This window comes from Lingula anatina, chromosome 1, assembly GCF_051362555.1.
Source record: "Lingula anatina isolate TDL-2025a chromosome 1, LinAna3.0, whole genome shotgun sequence".
NCBI lineage: Eukaryota > Metazoa > Brachiopoda > Lingulata > Lingulida > Lingulidae > Lingula > Lingula anatina.
Genome location: NC_141767.1, coordinates 14,496,828 through 14,519,866, shown reverse-complemented (window position 1 = coordinate 14,519,866; position 23,039 = coordinate 14,496,828). Strand labels below are relative to the sequence as shown.

General features: G+C 34.9%; 2 protein-coding genes across 12 annotated transcripts in view; one reads left to right on the top strand and one right to left on the bottom strand.

Moving 5' to 3' along the window:
• Nucleotides 1–23,039, bottom strand: part of LOC106179819 (focadhesin) — a 77,090-nt gene that overhangs the window by 44,021 nt on the left and 10,030 nt on the right. For 3 of the 4 annotated variants that reach the window (XM_086999896.1, XM_086999897.1, XM_086999892.1), the window contains 4 exons: nucleotides 12,937–13,011; nucleotides 10,001–10,155; nucleotides 8,139–8,240; nucleotides 3,085–3,186 (listed from right to left, as the gene is read on the bottom strand). In XM_086999896.1, coding sequence (XP_086856022.1) covers nucleotides 3,085–3,186; nucleotides 8,139–8,240; nucleotides 10,001–10,155; nucleotides 12,937–13,011 — 434 coding nt within the window. Of the gene's footprint in view, nucleotides 1–3,084; nucleotides 3,187–8,138; nucleotides 8,241–9,407; nucleotides 9,580–10,000; nucleotides 10,156–12,936; nucleotides 13,012–23,039 lie in introns of those variants that run through there. The other variant, XM_086999901.1, reaches the window with a different exon arrangement.
• LOC106179820 (FMRFamide receptor) overlaps nucleotides 1–23,039 on the top strand; it is a 34,492-nt gene that overhangs the window by 5,475 nt on the left and 5,978 nt on the right. For 2 of the 8 annotated variants that reach the window (XM_013563591.2, XM_013563592.2), the window contains one exon: nucleotides 18,198–18,282. Coding sequence is in view for 1 of the 8 variants with exons in the window: in XM_013563592.2 (XP_013419046.2) it covers nucleotides 18,198–18,282 (85 nt within the window). In the remaining 7 variants the exon portion in view is untranslated. Of the gene's footprint in view, nucleotides 1–9,972; nucleotides 10,137–18,197; nucleotides 18,283–18,491; nucleotides 18,974–19,826; nucleotides 19,991–20,216; nucleotides 20,827–20,946; nucleotides 21,122–21,378; nucleotides 21,471–23,039 lie in introns of those variants that run through there. The other 6 variants (XM_086999929.1, XM_086999937.1, XM_013563594.2 and 3 more) reach the window with 6 other exon arrangements.

Sequence of the window (23,039 nt, the reverse complement as noted above, 5' to 3'; positions counted from 1 at the left end):
CTTGATCAGAAAATGACTGTCACTCTACAAAAGGTAAACAGCCTATCAACAATGCCAAATCAGTAAAATTTATAAAACTTTATTGAAACACGTTTTTCTTCCTGATGATGATTTATATTACATCAAATCCCCCCCCCCCCCCCCAAGTTCTCAAATTATTACAATTATTCCAAGCTGTTACAACATTATCATACCATAAAAAGATGAATACTGAATCACAACCTGGACACTTACATGCAGATGATATGAGCTCTGATGTTTTGTCTATATCCCAGACTACACAATGAAATGTATTCAATTCAATCTTCCTTCTTTTCTATTAAAACTACAATCAGTGTACAGTTTGATGTTATAATGCTATATCAAATACTTGTTCTTCTTATAAGCTATCAAAACAGATCGACAACATCAGTAAGAGAAACAACAACTTATAGAAGAAAATGGTTTCTGAAGGTGTGGTTTCAGATAGGTTAGGTTGAGCTTTCTTGGAGCTCCATCTATCTGAAGCTTTTCTGTCCCCTGTGGACACAGAGGAGGGAGAAAGAACCTTGAATTTCCATTTGTCGTGAAATAAGATTAAAAACACCTCCACTGTTTGAACATTTGATTCCAAAGACAGCAAAGGTCATCAAAATGATGTCAAAGTGACGTCAATTTACTGTTATGTCCTTGCTGTGAACAGCAAGAATTTTTCCTTTCTAAATAATTCATTAATTGCCAATTGCAAACTAGTGACGCATTTTTTGCATCATGCTACAACTAGACCGAAGAATACTGTTCGCACATGTCGTCAACTTGGAATTAAGCTCATTTATTGCGTAACATCTGCGTGATGCCCCCACATGGAGAACAACATGTCCCCTAATCTCCCACCTACAAGTAGAAAGCTTATTACTGCAGCCATTGGTCATAACTAATTCAAAAAGTCTTATAAAGCCCTATGATGATGCAATAACTAATTTGAAGTCTTATAAAGAGCATGATGATCTAATAACTAATTCAAGAAGTCTTATAAAGACCTATGATGATCTAATAACTAATTCAAGAAGTCTTATGAAGACCTATGATGACCATTACACCACACTGATTAGCAAAGCTGTTATGGAATGAAATTTCACATTTAATTATTAGCATTTCATCAATTATTGGCTTAGCGTTACACCATGGGGAGTATGGTGCCATATGTAATTTCAGTTGATTAAAGGAAAGAAATATTAGATGTGATTTTTAATGAGCATATATGCAGACTAGTCCTTCACACACGCTGCCATTGATTATTGTACACTGTGGCATTCAAGAGAGTCCATTTAGCAAAGTGACATCTGCATTATTAATTTATTAATATTATTATTTTTGATAAGAGCCAAGGAAGGGAAATTTTTGTCTTCCTAAATCTTTCAATTTCAGTTTAACCTACTTAACAGTGAAAATGCAAAGAATGGGTGTCACTTAGCTTTAAGTTGGTTTAAGAGCTTGTTTTAATATATCCCCTAGATACTGAATTATCTAGTATCTGACATCTACAATAAAAAAGACAGTCATGATAAAAATTACAATTTTTATAATCAAATTTCATAGCTCCCTTAATGATTCATGGGCCATTGTAAAGCCTGTACCAAATGTATAATCTTATATAAAAATCATTAAGTATTTGACTATAGTTGTTAATGGCACCTTGTCTAGTATACCTGCAGATTATTGGCTGAACCTTAAAAGTAATCACCATTAAGATGAGAGGTATGTGATCTACAGACTTTATTCACAGGCCCCAGTTCAAAAAAGCTAAAGTTAACTAAAATCCGCTATTTGACTTACCATAGCCTACTATAGCATAACCAACTAAGTATGTTTCACAAAGAATCTATAAGTCTATTTTGCCAACTAGCAATAGGTGTCTAAGCTCATGCATTTAAAGAACTTTAAAAAAATGAGGCCTGACCTGCCTGAAGTCAGACCAATTAATATATTAGTACTTTTAAAGACTTCGTTAAATGGGAAGGAGATCATAACCACAAACACACCAAGACAGTAAGTGAGTTTACTTGAACATTTCTACCTGACTCAGACTATTTGCAGATTTTTTACTGCAGCTCGATTACCATTTGGTACATGTGTAAAATATTTCAATCAAACAAAATGAACCAATGAAAGGACAAAAGCCAAAAAACCTGCCCAAACTCTACATGAGGATCAAAAAGGCCAACTTTTAAACATCTTGTGATGTAGTTTTCTTTAGTATTAATATCAAAAGCAAAAGTACAAAATGAGGAAACCAATGAAATTACTGCTGAAACATCTACCATCAGCTTTAAATTATTGCAAGACATCACCTGGATTCAAGGTAATATTACTTTAGTTGAACAGGTGAAGTTTTTTTTTAAATGTTTGAGCAGTAAATCTTTATGTGAATCTAATATCTGATGAAGATATTTTCAAAGTATTTTCACCTGGTATCACATTTTGTCCTGCCTCGTACATGTTATGAAACCACAGAAAAGTTGCAAAGAATAACATTTAATAAGATTCAGGGCAGTGAACCAAGGGGCACAACAGGAAATTGGATGTCCAAAACTTGGACTTAATATGCGGTCTTTGACCACACTGAGAACATTGTTCCACAATATTCAGCTTTTATTCTTACCTGATATTTACATATCACACAGAGACCTTTATTAAAAGCAATGAACTACATTTCAGGAAGTGATAAAACCTATGGCATACTTCCCTGTTGACTATAAAGGGTTTAATGTGTAGTACATTAATTACGTTGCAAAACTATAATAATCGTGGAGAGTATCAAGCATCTATTTTCAATCACACACACACACACAGAATTTTATTAAAAGCAATTAAGTACCTTGACATGGCAGTAGGGTTGAATATGTCAGCAATAATACATATTGCAATACAGTTACCAAAAACTAAAAGCTCTTCATTTTATTCGAATTTGTTTGATACAGTCATTTACGCTAACCTTATAATGTTGGCAGATACCTTTTTAATTGCTGCAAACCCAATGTACATGCATGCATGTGTACATATGTGTGTGTGCAAGTGTGTGTATGTGTGTTAAAGACTGTATACCTGTCCACCTGGTGCAGAAGTACATGTGAAACCTTGGTCTGGAGTAGAGGCCAGCTCTCTGGGCGGTTGGTCAATACAGTAATATAAGGGTGTGGTGGGCTCCTGAAACATCATGAGAAATACATCATAATGAAATAAAATATAGGAAATTGAGAGTAGCAATAAAGAATACTTCAATCTGAATCTTTGTAACAGATGGCAAACACTGTAAAAGTAAAAGTTACAGAGAGATATTATGAAATTTGATTTCATTGGGCAATTTCCCATCTCTGCATCTGTTATTATCTACAATCAGAACAAATGTTGGGATATGACCATGAGCTAACTAATATAACCAATTATCAGGGTAGCATTTTTGCACTGGGAATATTGCTGTTATTATTTCTTTATTTGTATAATAAAATGTAGTCATGTTTTTTCCATGCATCGAGTTGCATGCTAATAATAAATGAAGATTAAATCACATTGAATCAAATACAGGACACACAAGTACAGTTGTCATGTTGAAATTTAAACACCAGAGTGCCAGTATGTGATTCATTTTTAATTTCTCCTTTGACATTGGATATTGGACATGGATATGGATGTTAGACATCTTTGAAAGTTTTTGGAAATATTCCCACAACACTAGCAGTGGAATCTTAATTCAGTTTTGGCTGACAATGCAGCTGAATGTTGTATGTACTGTATTTCAGCAGACATCTTCTTAAATTCAAGATGAAAAAAAGATATTTTCAGAAAAAAAAACTTAAGATGTGCTTTACATATCTCCCAGACCCAACATTTAATCCCTTGCTAAATTTAGTTGGGTAACAACACTTCTAGCTACACTGACAGCTTCCTTCCATCGCAAACTACTATTTCCCAATGACACTGCCGCAAAAACTGCTGCAAAGACCTCAATTGAAAGCGGCAATTATTGAAGGATTAGAGCTGATATTTTATCCCACCATTGTGTCAATCACACAAACAAATTTCATCCTCTATGGTATTAGGTTTTCACAAAAAAAAATCCATAATCAAATCTGTGATAATACCAGATTGCTTACTAAAGTGCATTAGCATAGAATTACTTTTTTTTCATTCTTCCCATCCCCCATGCCCCAATGGCGTTATGGTTTTCATAAATGGTATCCCGAGCAGGGGACGTGCATTATCGATAACTAGGTTTATTGAAGACTTGTGGGATCATAGCACCCACGCAATAGACATATTCTGAACAGGATTGAAGTTGAATTACTGAATCTTAGTTAGTACTTTGATATATACCTGGCTGTTTCAGAGGTAATGTTCCTGATAGTATGGTTCAACAAAAGTTGATTGCAATCAGTTGAGGCCATCTACTCACCTATGTGGTGAGTTGGGCCATTAAGGGAGGACTGCAGGTTGGAAATTTTATCTTAAATTAAAGGTCTTAGCTTTTTTTTATTCCTGTAGCATTCATTTAATATATCTGCAAAACATCTAATTATGCTTGAAACATAGCTCCAAGTTCATCGTGTGAAGTAATGTTGGGATTTTTGGGGGAAAAACATCATTTTCGGTTTCCTGATTTTCTCAGGCATCTCGACAGTTATAAACATGCTTTTAATGGTATTATAACTTTAACAAGTACTACAAAAGGGGTTCAGGGATTTTTCTTTGAAGACTTACTGTTGATTTTATCTATAGAAATGTGATTTTTAGCCATATTTGGGTACAGCCCCCCTTAAGAATGTTGAATCGACTTGCAGGATATGTTGGTTGGAAGATATCGCAGTGGGTTCACAGCATGTGGTCATTTGTGGCTATGTTATTGGATTGCAATCAGGATGGAATCAAAATACTGCAAAATACCCAATATCCAACACTCCTTTTTATGCCAAATCTAAAACTGATAAATACACAGTTACAATCTACATTCTACATCACTTTTTGATTTTGAGGAGTAAGAGGCACGTTAAACAAGTTTTAGATATTATCATTTTTGAAAGTATGTTAAAAACAATGTACAAGCTTTTCATTTCTTTTAGCAAAACCTAAAAAAAATTATGTGTGTCTCTTTAGTCATAAAGTTTATATTAAACATTTTCAGTTGTCTATATACTTTTAAAAAATAACGTTTTGTTAAAAGAATTTCTAGTTATAAGTGCTACCACCCAATAGGAATCATTATGAGTTGCAAATACGTCAGAATGATTAGGTTGAACTGTTTCACCTAACCATTTGTAACCTACATCTCAACTAAAACATGACCACTGCATTTCACTAGAGAATCATCATTTCTTGTGGATAAATTTTCTCTCAAATACTCTTCAGTCATCTCTAAATCTGCTGAGAAAGAGAAAGAACCAGAGTTGTCATTTCTGCAAACATAACCACATAATCACGCTATTATATGGAAAAGTTTACCTAGAGCCACACAGAAAAAGACAATGATCAAAAGTTGACAACAATTCCATTCTAACTATGATGAATTTCAGCTCGACTGTGGCAGATAAAAGAACAAAACAAAATCCAATCATTTTGAATAATAAGCTTTTCTGTTGCTGCTGATATCCAATATGCTGAAACCATACATAATAGACACTAATTCCTCATAGATGACTGAGTAATAACAAAAGGAAGCAAGTGAATTCATTCAGATTTACATCTTTGATACCAACAAAGTAGAGGAGTTTCATGTTGCTTTTATTTGCTCTTACACTACCACACTTTACAATCATTTGTCACAAGTCAACTCATGAAAAGAAAAGGAAATTATTTCAAGGTCAACTTCCTGATCTTTATACCATGCTACTACTGCAATAACGAATCAATTTTGAATCACATTCATGAAGTTTATTTTAAAAAATACTCTAAACAATACTTCATAAAACTTGGGTTGTTTTAGGTTCATAAAAGCACTGCCAAAAAAAAAAAAAAAAAAAAAAAAACCTATTTACCAGCAATTTAGAAGTCTCAGTCCAGTGGGACTTCATTTATGAACCTATCAAGACAACTGAGGAAATGACAGCTTAGGAGAAAAAAATCAAAATTGCACTATATCAATGTTCATATTACAAAATGTGGACAATTATTGGATTACTTGTTAATTGTTCACTGCTGCTAGATTGCGAATAAGGCATTCAAACCCTGATAACTACCCTAATATCAGTAGCAAAAAAAGGGTAAATGTTCCATTAAAATGCATCAATCACTCAAAACTGTGCTTAGGTATAATTAGCATTCACATTGTCCCATTATCTATGTTTCGAAATATCCCACACTGACAACTCCAATTAAAATGATGAGCTTTTACTTTGGAAGTCAAAATGATAACATGTAATGATTACTGGAGCTGTGGTCTTCTCAGTAGCCAAAGTTACCAGAACAAAGGCTGCATCAAATATATCCAGAGACTTAGAAGCCATTCAGAACAGAGGATCCGAGGATCTACTGATCCACAGACCAAATATGGAGAACTCTACATTTGACAAATGCGCTGGTGGTCTCTAGCAATTAAACCTCAGAGCCATGATTTCATATGTTTATTGGCACATGTGGAGTCATCTACTGATCCTCAGATATTCTATTCTGAATGGCCTCTTAAACCCTATTCCCATACCCAGATTGATCAAGCAGGATCGACCCATCTCTGAGAAGATTCTCGTTAAACTTCATTCAGCTTCAGCAGCTTAGATGTCTGGTACGCCTACTGAAGCTGCTTAATGATAGTTACTTACCCCTTAACAGCTTCAGCAGGTGTGCCAGACATCAGAGCCGCTTAAGCTAAATGCAATTAAGTGAGAAACCACTCGGAGATGGGTTGATCCTACTAGCTCCATCTAGGTATGGTCTTAAACCATACCTTTCTGTAGGCAGGTGATGACTTAATGTCAAAAAGTAGTTTTTACTTAGTCAGCCAGATTAGGGACAGTTGTCCCCGAGTAATATTGACTTTAACCCAGAAAACACAGGCTCACACAGCCATACACTTGTGTGCATGTACACATGCATTCATGTGTGTACATGTCATGCACATACTTGTGCACACACACACACACACACACACACACACACACACACACACACACACACACACACACACACACACACCATGGCTTAAAGTTCATCACTCGATCAGCCATAAAAGATCTTTTAGACTGCAGCTTCTTCATTTCTGGTCTTAAATTTGACCTACTTCTCTATTACTCCAGTTCATATAAGCCCACCAAATGACATTGTGACGTACTGCTCATTACTATTTCGTGGAATAGCACAATTATTTAAATGATTTGCCAAAAAAAACTGTAGGTTATATCATATTTCGCACAGAAAGAAAACAAATTATCCGTTCTAATATCATTTTCCTGGAAATATGAAATGCTGCCCTCTCGTATTTTTTTTAAACTATGTTATTTGAAACTATATTGGGTTATGTGGCAAAATTTTGATTTCAAATGCATGTTTAATCAATTATCTTTCATAAGTTTTTATTCATACTATATTGTTGTTAAATATACCAGAGCATCCAAATACATACCTCACAAAAAAAAAAAAAAAAACCAAATCCATTAAAAAATGTCAAATAATTTCTGCTTATCTTAATCCATTTCATCTTATCATTTGGTGAGCTATATAAGTTGGATGACAGTCACTTAATTTTTTAAAACTCTCCATAAAATCCATAAAACTCTTGATAAGATCTACAAAACTCTTGATAAAATCTAATTATTTGCTATGGTTTGCTCAGATTTAACTATTCATAGAGCAAATACTTACCTTCTATTTGATTTATTGTGCCTTTATGCATAAAACATGTAATGAACAATAGACACTGTTCATACATGTAGTATATGCTAAAAACATGCAAACACAGAGGAAAGTCATGTACTTTAATGTAAGTGTTGCGCATGTGTTTGTGCATGCAAATGTGTTTCAAGTGGAGGAATCTGGGGATACACAGGAAAAAAAACAATTTTAAAAATGATAAAAAAAATCCATTCACGAATACCAGCTATTCTAAATGTTTAAGTTGTGTTCAGCTGACTCTCGTTCAATGCAGTACGTCAAGCACAACACTGAAAACATACCTGACAGAATAGGAACATGTATACTTGGCTTGTTTTTCAATCTCTAATTGTAACTGTAACAGCATCAGTTGTGTAATTCCCTCCACAATACTCTGGGGGCATCTGAAAAGAAGAGCTTGCTTAATTAGTTCTTTGGCTGATAAGATGTGATTATGAGCAGGCTAAGAAGTACAGAAGCATGGCAGCCAAGATGGACAAGGCAGTGCAGTGGAGTGTATAAAGATAAGAGAGATGGTTCTGAACATGACAATTTTCAAAAATATCGGCACCTTCAGGAGAGAGAGAGAGAGAGAGAGAGAGAGAGAGAGAAAGAGAGAGAGAGAGAGAGAGGAACAAAAACACAAATGGAGAGAAACTGATGTGATAGCAAACAGCAAGAGCAGAGAGCAAAGTCAATTAAAATAATAGCTGACAAAACCATTTCCCAATCCAGCATCAATCAACCAATTAGCAGAATCAGTGGCAATCAGCTGGGGGATGTGAATCACAGCAGCAAAAACACATTGCTGTAATCCATTTCTAACAGTTCTTGATGGAAGAAATTCTGATAAAGCAATCTGTAAATGACAATAGGCTTAATTAGCCATCAGTCACATCCCAGGGAAAGCCAATTATCTCATCTAGTGAGATCAAAGTTTAATCGTGCTTCATCAATTTAAATCAGCCAGAGTGTTAAATTTTTTCCCACAGAGAGTACGAAGTTGCGTGAAGAAAAGGCTGATCAAGTGTGATCCGTCAGCAGTAAGTTGGATTAAGCAAAAAAAAAAAAAAATGATGAAAAGTCAATGGGCTTTAGGGTTGGAAGAACTGTGAATGTTTCACTTCACTTTTATGGTCATACATATTAAATGTCTCTTTCCGGAGTCATTTAGATATGTATCTGCTTGGTTGATACATGATAGTTATCCCTAATTTTTTTCTTTCTCTCTCACATTGATTATGTGTGTTTGCTTGAAAATCAGTTGTGAAAATGAAATACAGCAGCACTCATTAATCTTGAAATAGGCTAGAAGAGAATAGTGTTGCAACACAATAGGGACCATTCAAAATAAATTTTGGCAAGCTAGCTAATGCGCACTAACTCCATGTGGACTCTGGCTGAGTGCAGCGTAGAATATAGAGAAACTCTTAATTTTTCAAGTAGTCCTCATAATTAGTGTGCATTAGCTAGGTCAACAAAATTCATTGTGATGGCCCCATAAATGTAAATGCTTTCAAGCAGACCACTATGCAAAAGTGATTTAGTAACTATTTCAAATTACTACTCACTTTTCAATACTTTTTAAGAGCTATGACAATACAGCTTTGTATTTGTGCAAAAGCAACATTTCTACACCATATGCTGTGTCATAAAATGAACCAGTTCTGAAATAGTCCATGTGACATCATCAGTCATGTGACATCATCAGTAATGTGACAGGGAAGTCCACATCCACAAAGGTGTCCCACAGCTGGCCTGTATGGTGACTTACATGGTGGCAGTGGGCAGTTGTGACAAGACGAGATTATCTGGGCTACTTGCTGATCCTGTTATGAATTTCGATGACCAACAAAGAGCCAGCTGGACAAGACATAATCTGGTGAGACAACAATAGATTAATCAGGCAAGTCATCTTTCCAGTCTTGAAAGGTCATCATTCCAACCTCGAAAACTGGCAAAATCCAGACAGCAACGTGCCAGCTAGGGATGCAAGACTGGAGAAGTGAGGTGTTATGTTTGCTGCACAGGGACATGGTACCGTTAAGATCGCACCAACACTCAACACAAATGTCCAAACAACCATAGTTGCTATAATCCACTGATGATAACAAATGCCAGGCCTCAGAACCAGTTTTCCCTTTAGGTGTACACTTATACTTACCTAGTAGATGGTGTAAGATTAAGAAACTGGTTGAGAACATAGGCAAAGTCCGCCACTCCTGACTGCACCAGGGACACCACCGCCTCCACACACGCCAGGGAGACAGCAGGGCTTCCCTCGCCAATATACTGCCATAGTAAGTCAAGCTCAGGGACCTGTTGGAGAAATGAAAGAGGGATGATATATCAAACAGAAGTTAACACATACTTGTTTTGTTATGTAAATAATAGGAGACAATTTTCACAACTGTGGCCACTTTCAGAACAAATTGATCTGTGGACTAACAGATTAACAAATTAAATATGGCTGACCCACATAAAAGCAAAGCCCCTTAATTCCTTAAAGGTCTCCCTGTCTCCACATGCGCCATCCCTGCAGGGGTCTAGCAATTAAACCTGGGGGCCGAGATTAAATGGAGGTGGTAAGACCATTAGGGAATTAGGCAGCTTTGCTTTCAAGTGTTCAAGTGGGGACAGCCATATTAAGTCTGCAGATCAGTTCGTCCATGGATCATCTGTTCTGAAAGTGGCCAGTGATGCACAAGCCATCTTAATTTGAAGCAGTTGAATTTTGGGGTGAAATCCTAGGATACTGCAAGAATGAATGCAACTGACACCAAAAAAGCATTCAGTATTACGAATTTTTAAATCATCCGTGTGGCTGAAATCAAACAATGTCACCATGTAGGGCATGCCAGACACAAACTCAATTAAACTTCATGCCTGAATGGCTTTCATAAAGTTTCTAGTTAAAGGTTACATCGCTGGGATTTTTCTGCCAAAACAAATTTTTCTTCAAAAAAAAAGTAATTTTCTTCAGCTCACAAATCACTGCTAGACCATCCCTGCACTTAAAATTTTGATGTGTTACATGATTATTAATTAAATAATTTAGTTCTAAATGTTTCCCGTAACGTTTAGACTACCATGTCCTCCTGTATATTTCAGAAGGAAATATTGACATATGCACTTCTACTTGCAGTTTTTATTGTTTTTTAAGATCTGAATTGGGAAGGATAAGTAGCTTTGTAGGATATGTATACATAGAAAATATGACTTTGGGACATTTTATTTTTTTAAGATAGATAGTACACCTTTAATTATAGAATAACATGGAGCATTATAGAGAGCAAGCAGCTGTCAATCCTGATATCAATACTTGTAACCCTTGGACAACTTTTCTCTGGGACTGTACTATATCCTACAGCTAAAGATACACAATTTCATGTTTTTATTCCATCAGATCAATAGCTGAAGTTTCTGAAAAGCAGAAGTTCACCTAAAAAGCTCTGATTAGTGGGCATTCTAGTGAAAAAGCTTCAGAAATGCATAAGATGTAAAAATTGTGACTGCCATTATATCAACAGAGCTGACACAGAACCAGTCATCATTAACCGAATGTTCTCCTTGAAAGCATAGCTGTGTAATCAATTGGCTGGGGAGGAAAGAAATTTTCTCAGTATTTGGCTGTGTAAACTGGCCTCCCATCATGGCATTAGGACATCACTCCCTCTGGAATATCAATATAATATCACACAATGGCAAGCCTTTAGTTATCGTACATTGCTACAGCAGACAAGATCCATATCTAACACTGAGACTGAGAAAAGTTTACTTGAACTCGAATTAATGTGGGAGTTGCTTGTGGTAGGGCATTGTGAAATAGATCCATTTAGGAATACAAGTTCAAGGTTTCTGGAATATCAGAGATTAAAAACTTCTGTCTAAATTTATGTTGCTATTATTGTTATCAATGCAGTTATTTATTGGTAAAAAAGGTGTGGTGAGAATATAAATTTACAATAATCTAACAATAGATCAGAATGTCAATCACTGCATTACTATACTGAATGACTTTTAAAACATTAGAGACCTTAAAATCTGTATTTTAACATCTGTGCAAAAAGCCTCTCAATTTTTCTTAACTTTTTTTTTCTCTCTTTCAATTGCAGACAGTCTTGATTGGTCAACAGTAAAAATCCATTTTCTAGATGCCTGCAAATTGACTGGGTAATTCCAATTTAATGGTGACTGAGCAAAGTTTTCATTCAATTGTCTAGGATGACGTAAGTGAGAAGGCGGGGGTAAATTCACACATATTAAGGCTGACAGCATGATCTTAATATGATCAGAAATTTATTTTTTATACTTAATAAAGATACCTTCCCAAAATGCATTTTGTAGTTTTTACTGATATGTGCAAGATGCCCTTACCATACTCTAAAAACTGTGGGGTTTCTTTTTTTTTACTTATTTTCCAGACTAAAATTACTTCTTAAAATTTTCACTTATTTTCCAAACTAAAATTACTTTTTAAAATTTCAAAAATAAAAAAACTTGGTTTTGTAAAGAAACTGTGACTTCTTAAGACATAAAAGTTAGAAAGAAATAAACATTCTCAATTCTCAACTTGTCAACACATTTTGAACTAATTATTGCTTTGTGCCAGTTTTTTGTGATAAAATATTGAGAAAAACATCCACAGGTTGAAAAACAGTATCATTTATCAATAGGAATAAGAAAAGAAAACATCTGGTGGTTTTCCTGCTAGCTTTCCCCACAATCCCACTGGTCAATGTCTAATGTTACCTGCTGAATCTACAGTAACAGAGCACCAATCTTGGGACCCCTGAAAATTGAGACAAGGTTTCTCTTGTACCTGTAATATCTATACCTTCCCCCTTGCTGTGGCCATACAGAGCTAGGACTTTGAAGTAAATAGGATTCATACTTAGGGCGCCTTCTCTTGAGAATTGCAAAGTTATTTTTATGCAGAATAATAGGGTTAACTTTTTAACAAGAGCTCCAGGTAAAAATCCTCATGAACCAAAATGAGCTACATCTCAAAACTGAGAATTGTGTCAAAGAGTCCACTACAGACACACATGAGAACTGAGTAATTTGGCATCAGTGAAGCCAAGTAGGTCCCTTACTTACAGAGGCTGTAGAAGATGTTAAAGCAGGCTGGTTTTTCTGCTTGTTGGTAACTTCTTTCAAAAGTCTGCAAACTGCCTGCAAATAAACAAAAAAAAAAGATATTACTTCCTATATTCTGGTTTGTTACATTAAGCTCAAGTTACACATTAACGTATGTATGAAAAAAAAAAAAAGAGAGAGAGAGAGAGAGAGAGAGAGAGAGAGAATGGAGAAGAAAAAGTTCAGATTGCAAAACCACAACCCATCAATAATGCATAATCTTTGCATATGAGATTTTTTGTCTTGATTTTAACTGTTTTATCAATATTCTTTGAACATCATCAGATCAAACTCAACAGGGGGAAAAATGGTAAGGAAATTGTGCGCAGCACCAAGTTTATCCATTTTCAAAACCAGCTCTGCGAGCTCTATAGTAATTTGTACACATGCCAACCAGTTAGCTTTGGTATCACAGCAGTGTCTGATTCTCAAAAATTGGATCAATACACTTTATTAGAGACTGGAATTGAGCTTTTGCAAGGCTTTTAACAGGTTTTTCACTCAATTACTCTTGGCCTGGGGATTACAAGAAATTGTGGTTCTGAACAGCAGAGGAGGACAAGACAAACTGTTATTTCTTGTTTATGAACTTATCGACATCTTCATCACATCAACATCTTCCCGTGACACACGTCATTCTCAAGAGAGAAGAGTCACAAAGTGCTCTCATTTGTGCATGGCACAGGGACACAGTACATGGACACGGACACCTATTGTGTTCTTGGCAATTCTAATTCATTTGGTTGTGAAGTGATAATGCAACTTGTGATACTGAAACTTGAAAACACTGGGTGATAAAGGATTGAGTTGATGGCAATCACACCACAATATAGTGTTTTATAAGTCAATAACACGGAGCATTGGCTGAGGTGAGAGAGGGCTCAGCTTGCTTAATAAACAACTGGTTTATGTGTTTATGTAAGCAAGACAGGAGCATAAAAAAATCATTGCAATGAAGAAATAGGTTCAAATAGTCTTGATGAAACTACCAAAATTGGTTTGACTTGAAAAAACAACTTTGACTTCAACAGAAAGCATTGAAAAGTAAATAAAACATGGGTAAAACTTCAATTCCCTAGCTATTTAATACTTACTATCACCCACTAATAGATACCACTATTCTTTATGGACTCTTTTTACTTCTATGTCCATATGGTCTCTAGCATAATAACTAGATCTATAAAACAGAATGATTTGAAATTTATATGAAATAAACATAAAATTGGACATTTCTTTCTTCAAAATCATTACTTATAATAATGCAATAGGTTCTTGTTGACAATTTATTTTTGGAACAAAAAAATCTGGCTAAGGAGTAAGGTTTGAGTCAAGGACACTACAAGACACCTTTTCAGATTTATCATAACATAATTTAATGTGTGTGTGTGCGTGTGTGTGTGTGTGGAGGAGAGAAAGTGTACATGTTGCCATGCATAATTCCATATTAATGCATGTGAGCATGTTTACAAACATGCAACTGTTATTAATATGATTACCTATATTGAACCTGCATGTGAAAAATTGCAGAACAATTCAAAATGTACCTACTGGTTTGCCATGATGAAAGTACCTTTTACCTTATTATTATTATTGACACTGCTTTGTAATTGATTACCTACCAGTCCTAATTACCTACAATGTTCCTTTTTTCCCCCCATTAAGCTAACTTTTTATCACTCAACTTGGGGAGTGTTTTCATCCTGCACTAATGAATCAAAAAAAAATGGGAAATAACAAATGACATAAGTGGCACCTTGATTAGGTCTGGTGATGAATGGCGCAAAAAAGGTTCACAACATTTTTCGACAATTTCAGCTGGAACTATCACGGAATGATATCTGTATTCCCCTGACACCAGCATGGTGTGAGGGAAATGAAACTGGGGATGAGATAAAGTTTCCATGGAAACAACATGAAAAAAGTATAACTAGTGGGCGCACCAAAGTAAGCTTGTTAGTAATCGTATGTATAATGTTTCCGTCTCAAACCTATCTCTAGTAATCAGATATTTTTTTACATATCTATCCAGTGTTGTAATTCATAACGCCCAGGTGTAAACGTAAGTGGTAAGATCTTTAAATGTGTGGGGGTTTACTGAAACTGATTGAAACTTGTAGGAGGGGATGGGTGGGTCTGATTGCATCATACTAGAGAATTACGTCTTTTTTCTAATTCTGAAAAGAAATGATAAAAATACCCAGGTGCAAACTATGTATTATGGTCTTTGTTTTTGTAAGGCTTCATTAAAACTGATTTAAGTAGATATGGTAAGGCAAAATTGCTCTTGCCTCTGATCAACAAATGCAAGGGTAAAGATCTACTTTTTAAATTTTTCATTTACATTAATGGTATAAATACAATAGACTACTAAAAGAAATATGAGAACCAATTTGAATGATAATATATATATTCAAATTATATACATAATCAAAAAAGTAAATTTCATAAAAGGCAGTGTGAGGTCAATGAGCACTTCAAATGCCACATTATTATAAAAAAACAGTGCTAAGAGTGTTTGAATATTTATAAAAATTAAAGTTAGATGATGAAAATCTGACCCTCCCCCCCTCTCTTCACATAAGTATGAAGTTTACTTTGATAAAAAAAACATCTCCAATTACTTGTTCTCATTTGTAGACAAGCATCACAAATCATTTTTGTGGACAACTTGACCTTCAAGTTCTCAGCATCATCCTTTACATCAAGTAAAACAGATTACAGTTATCATTTGAACTTCCAAGGCTTAAATCAGATAATTGGTTTATGTTGCCAACTACAAACGATTATAACACTCTCGATTTGATCAAATTCGATTTCTGGAAGCTTGAAACCGGTGACTTAATGTGAACTTCTAAGAATTATTTAACTTGATCATGACAGTACCATTTAAATGTGCAGTTTGCACTCAGGCAACCTCTATGAAAAAACCAAAGAAGAAAGACACAAGAAACAAAAATTGTAACCCCCAAAAGACTTCTTCTCTCAAAGGGGGCCTTTCTGATATATGCAGGAATAAAATATATTGTAAATATACTGTTATGTGCTGAGGACACAATTTTAAGCAAAAAATGGTTTCAGGCAGCACAGTAATAAAATCGTTAGTTCTAAAACAACAAGCCACTGTTTCAAACTTCTCCCACCCACAAGAAAGAAAATTTCTTGATGTTGCCACACTCTTACACTGTGTTAGCCAAACTGATTTCCTACACTTATAACGTAAGGGCACTTGTAATGCAAGGGCACTTGGCTGTAGCACAGAAAGGGTGAGACATCAAGACAACAAAAAACAGTTTATTTTTAAATGAAATTCATCTTGAAAACCCATCATACTTATTTGCTCAACTGATTTGTGTAAGTTATGCATGGATATTGATGAAAATATAGAAAAAAAGTTTCAGTAACATTGTTTTTGGTTTTTTAGCAGTTTTCATTTGAAGTCTATCAAAACAGTCACTGCATATAAACTCATCTATGTAACTGATCCAGACTGTTTCAACCATAATTATGCCATACTTATACCTATTTAGGCAAACAATAATGAATCTGATAATTGCCCACAGTAACTGATACATTTTCTGTCTTGCAACATAACAATAAGTAATAGAAACCATTTTAGCAGAAAGATTCAGAAGTCTGTTAAAATCTGATAAAAAAAGAATCCATAAAAGTCAATGAACATTCACAGCAATCCTGCTGTGTAGAAGCATGTTTACTGGCACCCAGAGCAAATATTTGGTATTTTATAGGTGGTAATGATGGCATTTACAATTCATTTTGCAGTTATCTTTTCCCAACAGGTTTTCTGGGAATGTAAATTATTGATTCCCAGTAGTCCCACGAGTGTGCCCAATGTAGTGTGTGCAATTAGTATCATCAGCGCCCACCACTCCCTGCTTTGTCTATTGTAAGGCACAAATCAACCTCAACTTTGCACCGTTAAGCAAACTGCTTTAGAAAAATATAACACCATGGATTATTAACAGGCCAATTTCAATATTTTTCTGCACTCCAAATGACAATTTAAACAAAGATATTAGAGTACTGATAATAAAGACGATAAAAGTGGAGTTAGATTTGAGAGATGGTTCAAGCAATCTGATCACAACTGACTGCCATGCAAGTAATTGTATTTTTCATTCTTAAAAAAAATGCAATGTCTCATACGTAGTTCAAATTTTGATCCCTTCAATTCTTAGCATGCAATTTTCAACTTGCAGTTTGTTAATGTTCTTGGTTTGTTTCAATTTTTCACCCACTGAGTTGTAACATTAATTCACTATGAAGCAAGTAACCAAAAGTCAAAGACAGACTCCTGATGGAATTAATTAAGGCTCATGTAGCATATGAGTCACATTTGATTTAAATCTTAAATGATATTTTACTATGAAAAAAGTAGGTACAGGATTTCAGACAGGTTGTGTTGGGCTACTTTTAGGCTGTCACACCTTCAAAGAATTATTAAAAGCAAAATTTTGTCCATGAGCTAGTTTTACTGATTATGCAAAAAAAACATCAATTTCTATGTACTAGTAAATAATAGAGGAAGAAAGTGTCTTTTGACTCACTGCCATGTTTATTCAAACTGTTTAACCACTTCTTTAAACAGTGAGTAAGGTGACACTACTTCTTTTGTTAAAAAATAACAATACACAAACCATGTAATTCACACTGCAGTTTATGCATTTGAAAATTGAATGCAAAAGCATTTTCAAATTTTCAAAAAACGCAAATTAATCTTGCAAACTTTTCTGTAAACCCTCCCCTGTTAAACATGAGTAATCATGAAGTCCTGTGAATGGTGGCATGTAATTCTACGCCATACATCTTCTCATTAATCACGCTTAATATTACCTTTGGGTTTCATTCCAGTTTTTCAAACAAAATGAGCTGATTCGAACTGAATAACTATCTTGAATAACATGGCAAAACTTGAGCACGAATGTCAGAATTTAAATTCCTTTTTTATGAAAATATTAGAGACTGACTAGAAAACTACTGAAGAAAATTTATACAGTCAAGCAATATCATGAGTATTTGGTTAATTGTTTATAAAGTTCAGAATACTGTAACTGTGACAACATCTAATACACACCCTTCCAAATAAACCAATCAGAGTAAATTGTTTTTTTTCATGCCTATCAGTGGGGCAAATTGCACAACTGCATGCTCACCATAGGGCAAAATCCTTCACAAAATAACTTGAATATTATGGAATTTTTCAGGCATAGAAAAACTAGAACCTCATCATAGGGCGAATATCTCTACATGGCACAACAAGAACCAGCTAGTGTCTAGCATGCCAATCAGGTAGGTAACAGCAGAACGAAAATAATCCCATGAAGGTATACAGCTGTAATCGTAAGATAAAAAATTGATGTTTCCTAATCTATTTACCTGGATGCTTGAACATTAAAGCACTCCAATCAGTGAAGTGTTACTCTCTGATGAATTAGTTAGTGCTAGTTAGTTGCATTCCATATTGACAACAAAGATAAGAAGAACACAGTGGTTCCATGTGACTTAAACCAACTTCAACTTTTGTAGATGGCAAAAAGTTCATTGGGATTAATTTAAACAAAATGTTTTTAAAAACTGCACCAAATGAGAGGCATTCACTCTTAATTACATGGTTATTTTTGCTTAGTTTTGTTTTTTTAATAAGCACCAACTGAAGAATGAAAGACAGGTTTGATGTTGAATTAAAACATTTAAGGCAAGGAATGTCTTTCCTCTTTACTGACTTTACTCTCTAATGATAGGACAGCAGAAGGTTTCCAGTTACATAAACAAACGGAGATTTTTGACACCCTCAGGTGAAGTTCATTGTTGTACGATAGCTCTGCTATTGGTATTGAGTGCCTAAACCCATAGAAATCAATAGCAGGTATTCAGTTTTAAAAGTTTCCCTCAGTTCATATCACACAAGTCGAATATGTGGCTCTGAAAGTGCCAACAAAGCTAATCCATAAAACAGACCTGCTGAGTTAAGGTTATGCAGGTAAGATTTTTTATCTGGAAAATAGCTTCCACCCAATAATCTGTAGAAAATAATTGGTGTGTGCCTCACAGAAGACGGGTTAAGTTGAGCGAAATTGAATAAATGCACTGGTTAGTTTATGTGGTATATATAGAAATACCACTAGATGATGTCCTTGGGTTACATAGAGCCCCATGGAATTTCACCTCCACCTGGGCCATTATTACATCAAAGTTGTTTTCTCATTGATTATGGGGTAAATATTGTGTATTTGGCCAGCAGTGGGAACCTCACTAGGGAACCACTGGAACATGTGCCCCTGCTGGACATGGGTTCTGTTTACAATGGGCTTAGAGCGCATTCAGAACAGTGGACTAACAGATCCGCGGATGAAATATGGCAACCCGCTTAAAAGCTTGTTGCTGAACTCCTGATTAGACACTGAATAGCTTCCTGGCAGGGATTATGCAACAAGCATTCAAGTGGGTTGGCCATACTAGATCTGCAGATCTGTTAGTCCACTGTTCTGAATATGCTCTTACTGACACTATTTCTGCTGCAGTTTTAACTTGAAAGGAATAATAAGTAGTTCATACCTGTACAGTACTTGTATATTTATCACATCAAAATGACACTCCTTTTTTTAAAGTTTGATCAAGCCAGAAAAGTGAACTGACTGCAATTACCCGACTGAAAATCAAGTCAACCAAATGATACACCTGGCCCAAATGGGAATCATTATCATCCATGTGTAGACCATTAACCTATATAATGAGAACATCCTTAACTGATCCAAAAAGAAAAAAAAAACATTTTAGAACAGGTCTAGATTAAGCTTATGTGAACTTAGCCTTGATCGTCAGCATCTGGCCAAACACATAGTAGCCACTGGTGAGCAGTGGTCAGTTATCTATCTACTAATAGTGAAGAGATAAGAGAGTTTGACCATCTCATACTTAAACCCTAGGAGGGTTTTTAACACTCAGCAGCCAGTAGTTCAGTTTAGAAACTGACACCCTAATTGCTGCCAATTTCCAGGTATGGTACTTTATTATGATAAGCTTGTGGAATCTGCTGAATAGCAGGTGTCTGCCCACAGCTTCAGAGAGAATACTGGCTGCAGTTCTGTACAGTATATTTTTCTTGGTAAAGATGAGTTGTATAGAGAGATAGCAATGCTGAGCACAATGCTATAAACAGAAATCCAAAGTAGATGATTCTTGCCAATAGTCTTGTTTTAAATACAATTTTTCCCAATGCATTTGTGTGATTTATTAATGATGTTGCACCACATTTGACGTCAAAATGTCATCTGGTTTCTGTCATACTTCTGATACATAAGTTGCCAGAAATGTGAAGACTAGGAGAATTAAGCAGGATATCTGCATAGCATTTATGAGTGCTTACCTGAAGAAAAAAATCACCACAATGTTTTTACAATAAACCCAAAACACATCATGAGAATCTGCCCTCAAACGGAACGCTTTGGGGTTTTCTTAGTAATTTATTTCCAAATGCACATTTCATCAAAGTAAATAGGACCTGTCAGGTAACCAGTTGGGATAAAACCACTTAAAAAAATAATTTTGCTATACTGGGTACACCACTGGTGTACAGAATTAGGTCAGTGGATTCAACCAATCATCTGTTATATTAGAAACTCATTGTTGAATTCTTTACAGTGCGGATGTGTAGTCTAAGTATGAAGTTGACTTTTGTCAACAAATCGATACCTTGTAGTTTTTATAGTTGGCTATTGAGGTAACTCGTACATAATTATTAGTTCAATCAAAGAGGTCACTGGCTGAATGGGTAGTGGTAATTCTGTGAGAAACATCACAGAGAGCTTTACATTGCAGCAGTCACACAGCTAGGTAAGTGCAATTAAAGTCACAAATCCAATAACTTAGTACATTTATGGGATGAAATTAGAAACAGTTTCTGACAATAAGAATATCGATCTAAAAGAAGGTTGTATTTTGATTATAAACTAGGGAGAAATTGCAGAAGCGATGTGATAGCACTTCGAAATAACCTTCCTGAGCAGGATCATGTCATTTAGTAACTTTAAATGACACCGAGGTGCTTATCAAGCAATGAGTATGACATTTACACTTAAGGAGGACATTTCTTACATACTCTTGTTTCTCATTTGAAATCATCATACAGGTAAGAATAACAAAGAATGAGTAAGTTTTTTTTCATCAATTGAAGAAAAAATCAACTATGAAGGAGGATTTTTCAAAAGCTTACTTGTCTAAAAGGTAAAACAACAACTTTTTACAACAAAACTATTGATTGCTCATGTGCTGTTACTTAACTTTAACTTAACCACAAACATAGTTGAGGTTTATGGTAAACTTCTATATACTAGTACTGATGCACGAGATTTTTAGATTAATGTAAGCTATTTTGTTTCATCCTAGATACAAGATAATGCATTCACTATTCAGATTCATTTTAAACAGTTCTGCAGCTGCATTGAGCACTATTATTCTAACAACTGCATAGATACCAAGTAAGTCTAAGTGCTAACTAGTCCTATCAAGAATGTCTTCAGAGCAGGAATGATGCTTGGTTAGTTCTATGTCCTAAAGTTATGTCAATTGCCTTAGTGCTTTCCAATTAGTAAGGTCATCAGCAGCTAAATCATAAATTTAACTGGACATTAAAACATATTTCAACTGTGTCTCAAGTGTGGAGACATATATTAAAAGCTATTATATAGAGATATATGCTGATGATCTATTATTACTTTAAAAACATATTCAATACATTTCCGTTACTCACTTCCAATTATAGACATTTCAGGGCACTCTTGTACTCATGAAATGCCACAGGAAAGAACCATAATCCCCTTCTTTATGCATTAGTAGATTAGGTGCCACAGCTTTCAAATCTTTCAATATCAAAATCTATGGCCTCATCAAGGATTAAAATCTCATGCACATTGACCCATAATCTCTTATTATGGCATTATTAAGATAAGTAAAATCTCTAACTTTTGCATTATTTGTTTGTATGCATGTTATTTTGTCTTATCTAAGTGCGATGCCAGACATTTTTGCAAGGCAATAACCAAGTTTGAGGAATTATTCTTCAATTTTTATGGTTTGCTCAAAATATGCCTAAAATGCACTGCAGTGTGTTTTTCAGATGAAAAACTTCATCTGTAGTCATGCATGTCAATCCTAGGAATAACGCCTCACATAATCAAGACTAAAGTTGTTTGCTCAGTTTTATATATTACATAATGCACTCTTGTTAGAATAAAATTATTTGCTCAGTTTTAATAACAGTGGTGAAAACTAGAGTCACCCTTGGTTGGGATCAAATATTACTAACTTCACCTGTGAACTCAACCTGTCCACTGTTATGTTTGAAATGTATACCAGGACCTGTGCAACAACCCTCAATATGTCTGACAATCAGAAAGTTATATTCTTGCGGACAACATGGCTAGTTCACAGAAAAAAGTTTTTGAAGACTAGTGTGTTCAAAATGCTGCTTACGACAGGATATTTTAACTACTGAGCCATAAAATCTGTACATGATCTTTCTGGGCACAATGCTTCTGACATAGTGTAAAGAATTATGTAACTCAGTATCAATTTTTAATGAAATGAAAATGATTTTTGCTGAAGTTATTTCCCTTGAGTGCTTTGTCACATCTCTAACTTGTCTTCCAGAGGATTTGTTTTTATGCTGCAGCCCTAATGTTAATTTACTTTTATTTTCATAATTAGATGTAAGGCAAAATTATATCTTGCATGGCAATTACTTTCAAGAAAAAAAACTGCTACCTGTATACATGCATTTTAAGGGCAAATTCAGGCACAGTAGTATATTTGTATGCAAACATACTTATTTGTGCCTGGGTATGTGCATTTTTTCTTCAGCCTAATTAATGATCAACTGCCCAAATTGTTTGTGCCAAAATAAGGGGAAAAAACATCTGTAGTGTAAAATAAAATTTCAAAATTTAAGTTGTAAGATATCTTTTTTATTTTCAAATTTGCGAAAGAATAAATTCATTAATTCGTAAATCTGAGGTTATAGCATCACTCCAGGTCCCAGAGTGAGCAAT